A 15,179-nucleotide genomic window follows, 5' to 3' on the forward strand; every position below is an offset into this window, starting at 1 on the left:
CCCAGGACGGCCTGCAGGAGGCGCTGCGGCGCACGCAGCCACTGCGGGGCGACACCAACACGGAGGAGGCGCTGCGCATGGCCCGGGACTGGGTGCTCGCCCCGGGGGGCCGCGGGGGCGCCCGGGCGGAGCTCCCCAGGGTGCTGGTGTGGCTGACGGACGGGGTGAAAGCCGGGCAACGTGCTGGCGCCCATGGCGGCGCTGCGCGAGGCGGGCGTGGCCGTGCTGCTGGTGTCCACGGGCCACGGGAACTACCAGGTGCTGCGGCAGGTGGTCAGCCCGCCCATCGAGAACAACCTGTACTTTGTGGACATCGACGACATGAGCATCATCACCGAGGACCTGAGGGAGGCCATCATAGGTGAGGCGGAGCGGGGGGGGGGGCTCTTTGGTTACCAGGCACCGGTGCTTACTTTAACCCCGTTACTCGACCACTAACTAACCGTCACTAACTCGTCGGTCGCCACCTGTTACCTGGACCTCATGGCCAATTTGATCTACCTTCCAGCCGTGTGTGAAATCAATTGGTTATAGGTGTTATCTAAAGGGCTGATGGTGCTGTTACCAGACCAATAAAACCCTTTAATCTAGAATATAAAATCGTGGAAATAATAGGAGCATATAGCAAAAGCGTAGAATACAATAGAATAGAATAGAATAGAAAAATCGACAAACCGTGATGAAAAAAACTCCAAACAGTTTGACCGAAAACAGAAATAGAAATCCTGAAGAAGTTCCCGTAATTCGGCATCGTCATCAAGACACAAGAAGGGTTGATGTCATTAAGAAGCCTTCCCATGGCGCCCTCAACAGGGTTGCCATGGAATCCCCCCCCCCCCCCCCCCCGCCCTGCCCCGCCCCGCCCCGCCCTGCCAGCCCCGCCCTCTTTCATTCCTGACATGTCCGTGAAGACAGAGGATCGGGGAGGCGAGCGGGGGACAGTGGGTGGTGGTGGAGCGAACCGTAAGGCGATCGGTCGGTCTATTCACGGCCTAATGATGCCACTTCCCCCCCCCCCCCTCCCCCCCCCCCCCCTGTCTCTACTATAGCCGCATATTGACGTGTATTTATAGCCCAGGCCTGATCCAACTCCGAGCTGTAGTGACATTTAGTCCCAGTGCTCCCTCTCCCACTTCTTGGGAAGGTGTATGGATGTATATTTAAGACACGGCGAGTAAATATGGGTTATTTACGACATAAGAGACGCAGTGTGGTGCTATCGCGTGGCCCGTTGGGGGGGGGGGGGGGGGGGGGGGGGGGGGGGGGGGGTGGGGGGGTAGAGAGGAGATGCTGTCCTCCTAGACCACGTCTCTCTTAGATTAGTCACTAGGTTGCTAGGTGTCGGTACTATTTCAAGTCTTCTCATTCGATTCGTTACTAATGCTTCGGGGACGTCTAACTCTGTTCGTCCGTCTGTCTGTCTGTCTGGAGCCTATATTTACCTGTCTGATGATAGAGCCCCACCACTGGATACGTGGTGAGTCATGCTGTGAGGATGCTGGTGGTGGGGGTGGTGGTGTTGGTGGGGGTGGTGGTGGTGGTGGTGGTGGTAACACCTTCTGTGGGTCTCCTCCAAGCCTCCTGGCTACGGGAAAACGTTTCCTAGTGGCCGACTCTGGTATTGACGTCTGGAGATCCATTAGCTTCCTCAGCACCATCTTGCCCGACTAATACAGACTAATAAAGATTGATTCAGACTAATGCAGGCTAATATACTTATGGATAATAAACATGCTCCCCATGGTTCACCTAGCGGCCATCTTGGTTCTAACCCAGCTAGCGTTTAGGACCGAGATGGATCCAAGATGGCCACCAGGGGAAATAGACCCAATGGGTGACCAGGAAATCTGGAAAAGCAGTAGAAACGTCCCTCCCTCCACCACTGTCCTCGCTGGGGAGCAGCTCCAGATGTTCTCTCACCTCTGTGTTCTCCTCCTCCTCCTCCTCCTCCTCCTCCCCCCTCCTCCTCCCCCTCCCCCTCCTCCTCCTCCTCCTCCTCCTCCCCCTCTTCCTCCTCCTCCTCTTCCCCCTTCTCCCCCCCTCCTCCTCCTCCCCCTCCTCCCCCTCCTCCCCCTCCCCAGAGGTCATCCGGGCGCGGAGACTCAACGTCCACGACGTCTCCACCAACTCCGCCAAGCTCCAGTGGCGCCCGGTCCTGGCCGGGCTGGGGGGTTACTACGAGATCCGGTTCGGCCCGGTCCCGACGGGCGGGGCCGGGGGAGGGACCGGGGGCGGCGGCGGGGGGGGGTCCGGCACCAGCCCCAGCCAGGGGGGCGGTGAGTACCAGAGGCTGGTGCGGCCCGCGGACATCAGCTCGGCCGTGCTCACGGGCCTGAGGCCGGACACCACCTACCGGGCCACGCTCACCCCCGAGTCCAACGAGGACGTCCTCACCCCCATCTCCGTCACCTTCACCACCAAGCCAGGTCCGAGCCCCCTCCGCTACGGAGCATCGGACGGCTAGCGTCACGGTAGCATCACACACGGCGCCGCTAACGCACGCTAATTAAACCGTTGAAGATTAGCATGACTGTAGTGTAGCACTCGGATTGGTCTGTGTCCGAGGTTCGATCGCAGGGTTACATCGACATTAACATTGAGGGCGTTCGGCAGATGCTTTTATACAAAGCGACTTCCAATAAGTACATTTGTCAGAAGAAAGAGAAACAATATATATCGCTGTCCGTACAGTAAGGCTGTTCGTAGAACCAAGTGCCAAGCACTAACAATCGCTAGGTTAACCCATTCCCCGTATGCAACGAAGATAGCTAGGATAAGACGCTACGCGACGCTTAGTACTATGGTTAAGTGCACGGACGTACAACGTACAATAAGTGGGTAAGAGGGGTGTGTGTGTGGATAAGTGAGGGGTGTGTGTTTGTGTGTGTGGACTCTGAATAAGTGAGTCTTTCTGGGAGATGGGAGCTCTTTAATCTCGACGATGATCAACTTACCGCTGTAGTGTTCAGCGATCATGTGGTATGTCGACTGTGATTAATGATCTGATGGTGCCCCCCCCCCCCCCCCCCCCCCCCCCCCCCTCTCCCTCCACCCAGAGGTCCTGAGCCCGGCCACAGTGACCGTCTCAGAGTCGGGCCAGACCAGCATCAAGGTGAGCTGGGGTCCACTCCAGCCAGAGTCCGTCTCCTCCTACCTGGTGGAGTACTCCGCCCTCCCCACGGGGAAGCTCCACACGCTGACGGTGTCCGGCGGGCAGAACTACACGCTGCTCCGCGACCTCCACCCTGACACCACCTACCTGGTCACGGTCAGCGCGCGCCACGCCTCTGGGCGGGAGCGGGCCCTATCCGTCAAGGCCTGCACCCAGGAAGGTAGGAGCCCCCGCCTCCCTGTTGGGTCAGGGTGGGTCCCTCGCGGGACGGGTCGGCACACACACACACACACACACACGCACTCGCGCACATACACACGCTCACAGACACTCATAACCAAACACACAAGAACACACACAGAGACAGAACCACACACACACAGACACACACACTCACAACCACACACGCACATACGAACACAGAGACAGAACCACACACACACAGACACACACTTACAACAACACACACGCACACACACACACACACACACACACACACACACACACACATACACACGCTCACAAACACACTCACAGACACTCACAACCACACACACACAAACACACACAGACACCCACACACAGACATACAAACACCGACACGCACACACACACACACACACACACACGCACACACACACACACACACACACACGCACACACACACACACACACACACACACACACACACACACACCGACACGCACACACACACACGCACACACACACACACACACACACACACACACACACACACACACACACACACACACACACACACACACACACACACACACACACACACACACACACACACACACACACACACACTAACACACAACAGAACAGCGCTGAAGGAGCTGAATTCCTCTCACTTTCCATTGGCATGCCAGCTTTCCACAGCTGCCTGTTCGGGCGTTATGGGGACGCAAAGACTGTTATGGGGAAATAAAACCAGTCCGTACCAGTAGAGAGCCATTCATAAAAGCTTTGGTTTGTATCCGTACTTCATCTATACTTTTCAAAAATTTGATATAATACATGATATATTTTCTTACATACAAGGTACGTATATTATATATTATACGTCTGTAAGGTGATAAAATCACACTTGCATAGTTATTTAACATCCAGGCCTCTGAGAGAAAAAGTTACTTTTTCTCAACGCAAATATTTGTCATGTCACACATCATTGTGGCGGGCATCTTTGTGCCGCTGAACGCCTCTGTGTGTGATGAGGACATTTCTGGGATTCTGTGGCCGTGGGCCAACAGGGAGACAATGGGGACTCTTCAGCGTAACACTTGGCTCCCGTCGTACGGACGGGCAGGTTGCCAGCGGCACGCGTGACACCCTTCCTAGTCTTTGTGTAGCGTTCACCGCTACAGTATATACATGGTGTTAGTGTAAACACTGCTATTATCCCCCCGGGGAGACCTAGGGGTTGTAGGGTCGTTATGTTATTATATTCACTGTGCTGGCTTCATCCTCTGTGACAGCTGTCTAGATGCTGCTCCGCCACAGCTGGCCCCCTGTCTCCTCCCTTTCTCTCTGTCTCTCTCTCTCCCTGTCTCCCTGAGTTCTCCCTCTCTCTCTCTCGCTCTCTCTCTCTCTCTCTCTCTTTCTCTGTCTCTCTCTCCCTGTCTCTCTCTCTCTCTCTTTCTCTGTCTCTCTCTCCGTCTCTCTGTCTCCCTGACTACTCCCTGTCTCTCTCTCTCTCTCTCTCTCTCTCTCTCTCTCTCTCTCTCTCTCTCTCTCTCTCTCTCTCTCTCTCTCTCTCTCTTTCTCTGTCTCTCTCTCCCTGTCTCTCTGTCTCTCTCTCTCTCTCTTTCTCTGTCTCTCTCTCCGTCTCTCTGTCTCCCTGACTACTCCCTGTCTCTCTCTCTCTCTCTCTCTCTCTCTCTCTCTCTCTCTCTCTCTCTCTCTCTCTCTCTCTCTCAAGGAGACGAGAGACAGAGTCTCTCTCTCTCTCTCTCTCTCTCAGAGAGAGAGAGAGAGAGAGAGAGAGAGAGAGAGAGAGAGAGAGAGAGAGAGAGAGAGAGAGAGAGAGAGAGAGAGAGAGAAAGAGAGACACACACACACAGAGTGACAGGGAGACAAAGAGACAGAGACAGGGAGACAGAGAGAGAGGTGGGTTAGTTAGTGGATTTTTTTTGACCATAAGGAATGGAAGGCAGAATTCTTTCTCTCAGTATGTTAGAGTTCAGTATCAGTCTTTATTGATCGGTATCCCGCCCCTCTGCCCTCCTCGTGTTAATGTTTCCCTGCCTCTATTGATCCCATTCCTTCAGTCATTCCTTGTTTTTTTTTAGGTTAAAGCACTTTTTAAGTGCTACACAAATGTCCTTTATTATTTGACGTTTCAAATTATTATCGTCATATTATTATCCTTATCCTGTTCATTATAGCCAGTCCTACCCCAGCCCAGTTTATTATTATTATCTTAATTTCTTATCTTGTACATTATTACCAGTCCTAGACTAGCCCAGTTTATTATTATCCCATTTCCTTATCCTGTTCATTATGATAAGTCCCACACTAGCCCACATGAGACTTCAGAATCGGAGGTCACAGACAAAATGCTTCTAATGAAACTGAGAGCGATGCATTCGGTTCACCTTCACCTTACCCAGGTGAGCAACGCTCAGCGTCTCCCTGTATGACCTGGTGCTGCTCAGGGTGAACTATACCTCTGTGTGGAACAGCCGCATGTGGTAGACGGTGGTTCTCGGCTACACATCTGGGCGCCAGACGCCCTGTAGGACTGGCATGGCACCAGTCCCTGTTACGTCTTTCCTGCTGCGGTTCAAAAAATGCTTCCCAGACGCTGAAAGCGAAAGCCTGCGTTGCTTTGACTGTCGGATCGAAGGTTCCCTAGATGAAGAGGCTGGCATGTGTTTACTCACAACGTCCTCCTCAATCATCTATCTACTCTAATCTAATCAGTAGAATCACATCACCTGGCATGAACACAACAGCACAAACACCCGCTCATATCGTCCAACTACTGACGCCTACTTATCCTCTGTTTGGCGTGTTTACTGCCCAGTTTGCCACCTATTGGCCTCATAACCGTCGATGGAAGCAGGGATCACTTCTTCTGTGTTCCTGCTCAAGGTTTCTCCGAAGTAATGAGGTGTACGAAGTGTTTCCTTGGTCCTAATTGTGCTAGGGTTAGGGGTTTAAAACTGTTTGAAACTGTAACTCGAGGGATACAGTGAGTGTTTGGCAGTATTGTAAGGTGCTTTGAGCGGCCACTGGTTAGAAAAGCGCTGTATAAAGGCAGACCATTTAACTTGAACTCTGACCTCCGACCCGACCTCTGACCCTGCGACCCCGCCCTCTCCCCCCAGCGGCGCCGGCCCTGACGGACCTCCAGCTGACGGCGGTGGGCAGCGGCTCGGTGCAGGTGGACTGGCGGGGCCAGGCCGACGGGGTCCGGGGCTACTGGCTGACCTGGCAGGGGGCCGCCGCCCCGGGGGGCCACTCCAACTCCCTGCTGGCGCCGCCGCCGCCGCCCCGGCCCTCCGCCTCCCACTACCTGCCCGCCGGCGCCCTGTCCACGCGCCTGGACCAGCTGCCCCCCGCCGCCCGGGTGTGCGTGTCCCCCGTGTACCGCGCCGCGCGGGGTGACGGCCTCTGCTGCACGGCCCGGTTCAACACAGGTGAGGGGTCGTGACCTTTGACCTGAGCAGGAGACAGAAGGGACGCCACGAGGTCACAATGGGGAAAAAGCGGTACAACACTTACTCGCCGAAGGCGAAGTGAACTGTGGGGAATGTATTCCTCACTGTTCACGGAGCCTGAGGTGAATAATTGTTTTAGTATATACCACACATGAACACTCCAAAAATAATCAAGATAAAACTTTTTGCCAGGATTTATTCGTTTTTATTAGCGTGACGAGACGACCGTCACGTGCTGAAAACAATATCCCGAGTTTGAGATCTCAATCATGGGATATTGCCTAATATCCCGAGATAGCGAACCAATCAAATTGCGCCATCCTAGGAAGTTTCACGTGTGCCATATTCCAATTAGTGAATAGTCGGTCGTTCACCGTTACTCTCACACACAAGTATTTATATTTTTAGATGCGTGAGTCAATGTGAAGCAGGTAGACGATGCTAGGTAGATGATGCTAATGCTAGGTAGACAATGCTAGGTAGACGATGGTATGTAGACGATGCTAGGGAGATGATGCTAGGGATACTACCAGGCAGGCCGCGGACATTGGAGACCAAGAACCTTTTCTGCAGAAACCATTAGCCTACTAGCTCCTGTGACTTAAGATTACAGCCTCATGTAAACAGTGTTTTTTAAATAATGTGTCAAACTGATTGCCATCGACTGATCTCTCTCTCTCTCCCCCCTCTCTCTCTCCCTCCCTCTCACTCCCCCTCCCTCTCCCTCCCTATGCGTGCGTGTGTGTGCTCTAGATGCGCGTGTGTACGGCCACCAGTCCTAACCTCCCCCCCCCAACCCCCCCCAGACTGACTCAGCACCTTACCAAACATGGAGGCTCGTCGATGAGGAAGAGGAGAAGAATCTTGATGTTTCATCTCCCCTTTTCTCCCGCTCTGCTCCTTTCATGGACGTGTGTGCTTTGGCGAGCGCGGTGCGGGTTCGACGCCAGAGACACTTACCGCACGCCCTTGAGCCGCTGAGTCTTGGCGCTCAACTCGCGGCCACCCGGCCTCACGACGGCTCACCTGTTTTGTACCTGTAATATAATTGTACAAATATTTGCTAGGTGTGGAAAAAAAAAAAAAGGATCATAAAGTGGAAGGAGGGAAGGAGTAATGTAATATTATACTGCCGGAGGATGCAGACGGAGAGATAGGGTTTTATGGACGTCCGTCTTTCCTTCAGACAAAGCAAATATTTGGATCTGGAATATAATTGTGCAGATATTTGCTTTGTGTCAAAGGGATAAAGAGGTGGAAATAGTCAATGCGACTGTAATGTGTAAAAGCTGAAGAGTGTGTGTTGCTGAGAATGGTCTGGCATTCTAACATAGCAAGATCTGATTTGAACTTCCACAGCATATGGTGGATTCCATGCGAAAATCATTTTATTTCTAATCTGGTGAATGCATAGAGAACATTTGAGATCCATTCTCTCTGATTAGTTACACGTTTAAGCCCTAAATATTCTCTCTGTCTTCTGACATATGCTCCATATCTCTGGGAACTTGTTGATGCCAAACACACACACACACACACACACACACCATTTTCCTCATAACATCGCCTTCAGGACAGCTTTTATACCTTGATTGAATAACCTTGTAAAATAGTTGGCCTACACAAACATAAAAAGAAGGGCTTAGCACACAAACACAAACAAAAACTACATAAGGCTACACAGTTAAATCAGCAAAGGTATTCTTTTCAATATCACATGCTTTTACATCTATAATTCACGTTTACTCATCAATGTGTTTGTCCATTAGAGGACGAGTATGCGATGCATTTCTACGTTGTTTTTCCACAAACGGAAGGCAGTTGGCAGGCTGTTTGTTAATAGGTATTTGCTGCCCCCTATGGGAACCAATAGTTATTACAGCTGAGGTTGAACTTTGGTTTTATAGTGAGAATATCACCACAGATATTTAACAGGAACTTGTATTAAAATAATAAAAATAATAACTAATTCGTTTTTCTTCTTGTCTTTAATAACCTTTGATGACACATGTACTGATGTGCACATGCACACACGCACGCCAGACGCGTGGGCACACACGCGCACACACACACACACACACACACACACACACACACACACACACACACACACACACACACTCCTATAAAACCTATGCAATCGTTATACAATACAATTTCAAATGTACCTGATCTTGTATCCAAATTCAGTATTGTTATCTTCATAGCTTTATCTTTCTACTCTTATTAGTTTAATCCTTCAATACCTCACATGACTTTGGATATTTGCCTCACTTTCAATGCATATCCCTGGGAAACAGTTTTCTTTCCTTTCCTTTTTAAGTTGATCCTGTTCAAGTTGGATGGGGATTCTCTTAGGGAGATATTCCATGTGTGACAGAAAACGTAGAAACAGAAAATCAAAAAGGCTCAGTTGGAATATTCCAAATGTAAAACCTTACTTCAGTTTAGCTTTTTAGTTTTTTTATTTGCCCAGTCCTTTGGAGGAGAGACCTGCCAGTTCTCTTTCAACTTAGTTGTTCCAGTTGACTTGCACGGCTCTAATAAACCCCAGCCGTGCCAACGCACCACCGTCCCCTCAGAGCTCCAGAGGCCTCAGACGCAGTGTGTTGCGACGCTGACCGTGAGGTTACAACAACACTCCACCCGGGGGCGCTCAGCTCAGGCTCTGTTGTGATGCTGGCCGTGTGGTTACAACAACACTTCACAAGGGGGCGCTCGGCTCAGGCTCTGTTGGACTCCGTTAGCTGCGGAGCTTCAAGCCATTTTCCCCTCTGCATCGCGACCGTTCACACCTCCCGACATGCAAACTCCAACGCTCTGACCTGGAACACAAAAGCACGTACGAACTGTAAGTGTCCGTGCTCTTTTGCTATCACACCCATTCCGGTTTATTCCATTGTAAACGATAAAACCCGTTGTTTTCCGCTCCCGCTAGCCCGCTAAAGCTAACGGCTAAGTCGCCTAGCAGGAATGACAGCCCATTGGAGCTAATGTCAGCCGACCAGCTAGCCCCCGAATGCTAACGAGCTGTCAGCGTCCACCGCGACGGGCTGCTCGGTCGAACCACTACGGGGGTCAACGCGTTAACCGGGGGGACCCCGGGGGTGCTCGGCCGCCCCTCAGGGGGCATCAAGGCAGTTCGTTTGCTTAAACGGGGCAGGTCGGCGGCTAACTTTAGCTAACGTCATTAGCCAGGATTAGGAAGGAGAGGATGTCCATGTCCGTCTCATGATCAGCTTCCTGCTCACTGGGACTCTTGTGTGTTGGGCTGTTTCTCGCCGTGTACACGTTCAGAAGACCGGGTGAGGACGTGTGGGCTCCCGCACAAACACTGCGGAGGGTCTGGGCTGGATTCGTTTTAACATTGAAACTGTCAGGCTGGTTTTGCTCTATGCACCTTCTTCTTCTTCTTCTTCTTCTTCTTCTTCTTCTTCTTCTTCTTCTTCCATAATGTGTGTGCGCGCGCTTGATGAACATGCATGCGTTATGCACAGCTTCGTGTGTGTGTTTCCAAAATTGTGTTTAGATGCAGTTGCACACATTTTTTATTTTTTATTTACAGTTCTTTGTAGATATGCACAGGTTTCTAGTGTGCATATAGTCTTTCTGTTAGTTATATTGATGGCTATTTGAGGGATGTCATTTATCTCAAATTTAAGTGTCTTTCAGTAAAGTCCTTCACACCATCTTCATTTTGTGTCTTGAGGTAACCTAGTCTAAAGCACAAAGCTACACTTCAACCGGAAAAGTGTGCATACCCTCTACCTTCTGTGTGTCCTGATCTCGAGCAGACCAGCGTAACAGAAACCCCCCTCCCCACCCACCCCACCCCAAGCCTGACAAAGTCATCTCCACCCAAACCTGTCCCTGCAGGTGGAGGAGGAGGTGTGCGTAGCAGCGTCGCGGACACCGGCAGAATGTATTCCGAGTGGCGCTCCCTGCACCTGGTGGTGCAGAGCGACCAGGGCCACCTCAGCGTCCTCCACACCTACCCGGCCGGAGTGGGCATGGAGGTGGCCAACGCCGTGGTCAAGCCCCTGGGCACCGCCGTCAGCCCCGTGGCCACGGAGAACATCCTCAAGACGGATAAGGAGGTGAGCGGCCGTAGGTGGAGGAGAACACCTCCGCAGTGAGGAGGGTAGTGGGGCTTCGCACGCTCAAAGGATGTGCCCGGGGATGAGGGTGTGTGGACTAATGCTAGATGGTTGTTATTGTGGTTGATTTGAGGCCGTTTCAATGAAACAACGTGTCACCAGAAGACCAGATTCATACTAATGTTTGCACTCCAGAGCTTCCAGCAGAAAATAAGTTAGTTAAAGGGGACCTATTATGCTTTTCGACTTGTATGACCTATAAACGTTGTTATAATGATTGATAGTCATGTTTAACCATACACAAAAAAACGATGTCGATTTTCGGGAAACTCTTCCTCTCATCTGGGCGCTTTCAGCATTCTCTGTCAACGCTCGGTTTCGTCCTTCTCCGCCCCCTCGCCCCCCTCCTGCCAACCCAACTCCGTTGTGATTAGTTACCTTCCTTGGAGTGCGCTCGCGGGCAGATTTGTCCAGGCATACGGGGGCGTGGCAGGAGTACGTCTACGTAGATGTTTCCCGGAAATGTGAACAAGGGAATCGCAATCGTTGTCCCGAGTGTTTAGCGCTCTGCACAGCCACCCCAGACTGTCAGCAGGGAATACGTCGAAACGCATGTATGTCATTATTTGACACTTTAGTAAGGTTAAACATGACTATTAATCATTATAACAACGTTTATAGGTCATACAAGTCGAAAAAGCATAATAGGTCCCCTTTAAGGTGGTGGGGTCTGCTGTCAGACCGGGGGGGGGGGGGGGGGCGGGAGGCACTGTCTGACCTTCCTGGAGTGGACCATTTATGCTTAGTTCATGCAGAGTGTTGCCCTGTAGCCTGAGAGAGTAAATTAAGTTGAGATTATTCATACTTTTGTACAATATTAACTTTTGCCCGTGGTAGTTAAGGTGGCGTAAGTGTGTTGCATAGGCGGCCGTCGAAGCTGTAAAGTGCTGTGAGAAACCCTGCACTCGGTCACGACATACACCTGCAGTTGATGCTAATTGTTCCTATTGTAAATTGCTTTGAACAAAAGCGTTTGCTGAATGCCCTAAATGTAAATGCTACTTTCTGCTTGGTTGGATGCTTACCGCATATTTCCGTTGGACTTTACAACGACAATAACGCTGACTGAAGGATAGTCCAGAGAACCTAAAGGTATTGGCTGGGAGCCATCTCACCACTAAGCGAGCCAGAGATAGGATATGAGTGCTTTATGAATTTCCTGATTGGGAATAATGAAATGTTATACTATCCACGTCTGGGGTGGTGGTGAGGTTGCTCCCAGCCAAATCGCTCTGGGTCAGAACCAAGGTGTCCGCATGTGGAGCCACTCTTGACCCAAACCCCTACTAGTTCAATAATGATATGTAACTAAAGAAAACAAAGCAATTCACTTCAAGGTACTTGGGGAAGAAAAGCATCTAGTGAGGGGGGTAACGTAGTAAATACAGTAGTCTAGATAGGCAGTAGATCATGCTGATGAAGCTAATTGCAAACAATGAGAGATGAACAGACAGAAGGAAATACACTTCACCATTCAATTCCATACAGCATACAGTGTTATGATGTAGCGGCAGCCGGCAAGCATGTCACAACAATTACACACAATAAAACTTGCAATGTGCAGACTTTTATTGTGTAGTGCAGGGGCGTGGGCTTTTAATGTGGAGGGAGTCGCAGAGGGCCTCATGCTGTTCCCCTGGCGGTGGTCCCCCAGGTGAAGTGGACCATGGAGGTGCTGTGCTACGGCCTGACGCTGCCCCTGGAGGGCGACACGGTGAAGCTGTGTGTGGACGTGTACACCGACTGGATGATGGCGCTGGTGGCCCCCCGGGACTCCATGCCCACGCCCGTCGTGAAGGAGCCCAACCTGTACATCCAGACCATCCTCAAGCACCTCTACAACGTCTTCCTGCCCAGGTAGGAAGCTAGTCCGATCCCTGGAGTGTTGATGTGTCCCTGAGCGAGACGCCTCACCCTGACTGCTCCCGACGAGATGGCTGTCGCTTTGCATGGCTGACACCGCCGTCGGTGTGTGAATGTGTGCATGAATGGGTGAATGTTGGGCGATATTGTAAAGCCCTTTGAGTGGCCACTTGTTAGGAAAGCACTGTATTAATGGAGTCCATTCATACTGGCGTGTCCAATCCGCAATACTGGAAACAGTGACGCTATTTTTAAAACTGCAATAGTTATAAACATTGTATTGCCCTGCTGTACACTGGTGTTGATCGTCCGGTCATTTTACGATCTTGCCTTACACAGTCCTCTCTACCTCGACCAGAGCATCGAGAAATAAAGAAGGTCCCCCTGGGATGATTGGGTAAGGGTTAGTAATCAGATTCTGTCCGTGTGTCCGTCCAGGCCCGAACAGCACAGCCTGAACCACATCAGGCTGTGTCAGCAAGTGCTGACGGCGGTCCAGAAGCTGGCCCGAGAGTCCGTTTCCATGGTGAGGGAGACCTGGGAGGTGCTGCTGCTCTTCCTGCTGCGTGTCAACGACACTCTGCTGGCCCCGCCCACCACCGGAGGTAAGCCCCGGCCCCGGCCAATCACAAGGAGCTCTGACTCTGTGCTGCATTCTGGGTGCGCTGATATGAGCCTCATCTGAGATAAGATTCATTGGCTGAAAGGCCTGAAGGAACAAGAGATATGTCCGTACAGCTGCTTTACCAGTCTGTAGCTCTCGATGTGGAGCCTGACTTGACCTCAATCTAATCTAATCAAATCAATCTTTATTTACAAAGCGCTTTTCGCACAAAACGACAATAGGATGTGAGTTACAGGGGAAAACGACGCAAGAACGAGAAACAAATTAAATAACATTTAAACAAATCGGAAACTTCAGACATACATTTGGGAATACTGCTGCACAAAGTGCTGAACAGGACCAATCTTTGTGCCAACATTAAAAATAAATTCTCTCTATACCGTATCCCACTGGATACCGTTTATGCAGTTTTATTACTGAAGGAATATTAGGTTATCGCCAAAGAAATGACGTCACCCCTTTTCCCGAGTACTGCCTTTCCAAGGAGCCTTCTTCAGTCGTCAGAGAATCCATTTCTTTACTCCAATACTCTTCCCTGAGCGGATGTTCCTGAGTAACACTCATTCCTATTCTATCTTTTTCCAAATCTCTCCCTTGTGGATTTAGCTCTATGCATGTTTGTGCGATAGACTTCAGACTTTGTACTAGATTCAACAATTATTTCTTTGGTATTAAATAATAATAACTTATTATAAATAAGCAGCTTTCAAAATAACACCTGTAACTAGATTTTAACTATACAATTTTAACTATACAAATATTTATAAAATAAATAGAGTGCTAAAACAACATTGTCGAAATAACGACTGAAGCAAAAACAAAGAGTTTGTGCAATTTTAACTTTTACAATATTCAAAACTAATGTTTTTTTTTTACATTTTTTTTAGATAGCTTTTATTTTATTTTCAATTCCATTCAAAAAGACTATTGTTGTGAACAGTGAATTACCATTGCATTATTTATCTTTATTCTTTGTACCTGATGGAAGTATGTTTCCTTACCCTACGAGAGTTTTGTACTTTGTTAATGCAGAAAAAAGAAAAAAAAATATATATATATTTTTTGTAATTTTTTATACATTGGTAGTCAAGGCGGGGCCCTGTGGTTGTTAAGGCCGCCTTAACCATACAGTGCTGGGGGACAGTGCTGGACCCGGTGTGCATGACTCTAACGTTACCCCCCCCCCCCCCCCTGTCTCCACCCAGTGGGCGTGGCGGAGAAGTTGGCGGAGAAGCTGATGGCGGTGCTGCTGGAGGTGTGGCTGCTGGCCTGCGCCCGCTGCTTCCCGACGCCGCCCTACTGGAAGACGGCCCGCGAGATGCTGGTCAACTGGAGACACCACCCGCCGGTGGTGGAGCAGTGGAGCCGGGTGGCCTGCGCCCTGACCTCAAGGTGGGGCTGGGGGTGGGAGTGGTGGTGGTGGTGGGGGCGGGGGGTGGTGATGATGGTGGTGGTGGTGGTGGTAGTGATTGTGATGATGGTGGTGATTGTGATGATGGTGGTGATGATGTTGGTGGTGAAGATGGTGGTGGTGGTAGTGGTTGTGCTGTTGGAGGAGGAGGGGTGGTGGTGGTGGAGGGTAGTGGTGGTGGTGGTGGTGATGATGGTGGTAGTGATTGTGATGATGGTGGTGATGTTGGTGATTATTGTGGTGGTGGTGGTGGTGATGATGAAGATGGTGGTGGTGCTACTGTTGGTGAAGATGATGACAGGCAGACTGATAGCACCACTACCTG

General features: G+C 50.6%; 2 protein-coding genes across 8 annotated transcripts in view; both read left to right on the forward strand.

The window, feature by feature from the left end:
- The window catches only part of vwa1 (von Willebrand factor A domain containing 1), a 15,517-nt gene extending 6,748 nt beyond the window's left edge, over positions 1 to 8,769 (forward strand). The window contains 6 exon segments of the mRNA XM_030358035.1: positions 1 to 167; positions 169 to 361; positions 2,082 to 2,426; positions 3,057 to 3,332; positions 6,466 to 6,777; positions 7,552 to 8,769. The exon segment at positions 1 to 167 is cut by the window's left edge and continues 198 nt beyond it. Of these exon segments, the coding sequence (XP_030213895.1) occupies positions 1 to 167; positions 169 to 361; positions 2,082 to 2,426; positions 3,057 to 3,332; positions 6,466 to 6,777; positions 7,552 to 7,580 (1,322 nt within the window). The 3' untranslated portion in view covers positions 7,581 to 8,769.
- Positions 8,770 to 9,496: 727 nt separating this feature from the next.
- ralgapb (Ral GTPase activating protein non-catalytic subunit beta) overlaps positions 9,497 to 15,179 on the forward strand; it is a 34,629-nt gene continuing 28,946 nt past the window's right edge. For all 7 annotated transcript variants that reach the window (XM_030357968.1, XM_030357977.1, XM_030357987.1 and 4 more), the window contains exons 1-5: positions 9,497 to 9,649; positions 10,675 to 10,895; positions 12,610 to 12,812; positions 13,257 to 13,423; positions 14,649 to 14,835. In XM_030357968.1, the coding sequence (XP_030213828.1) occupies positions 10,719 to 10,895; positions 12,610 to 12,812; positions 13,257 to 13,423; positions 14,649 to 14,835 (734 nt within the window). In that variant the 5' untranslated portion in view covers positions 9,497 to 9,649; positions 10,675 to 10,718. The remainder of the gene's footprint in view (positions 9,650 to 10,674; positions 10,896 to 12,609; positions 12,813 to 13,256; positions 13,424 to 14,648; positions 14,836 to 15,179) is intronic.

This window comes from Gadus morhua, chromosome 1 (assembly GCF_902167405.1).
Source record: "Gadus morhua chromosome 1, gadMor3.0, whole genome shotgun sequence".
In the NCBI taxonomy this organism is placed as follows: Eukaryota; Metazoa; Chordata; class Actinopteri; order Gadiformes; family Gadidae; genus Gadus; species Gadus morhua.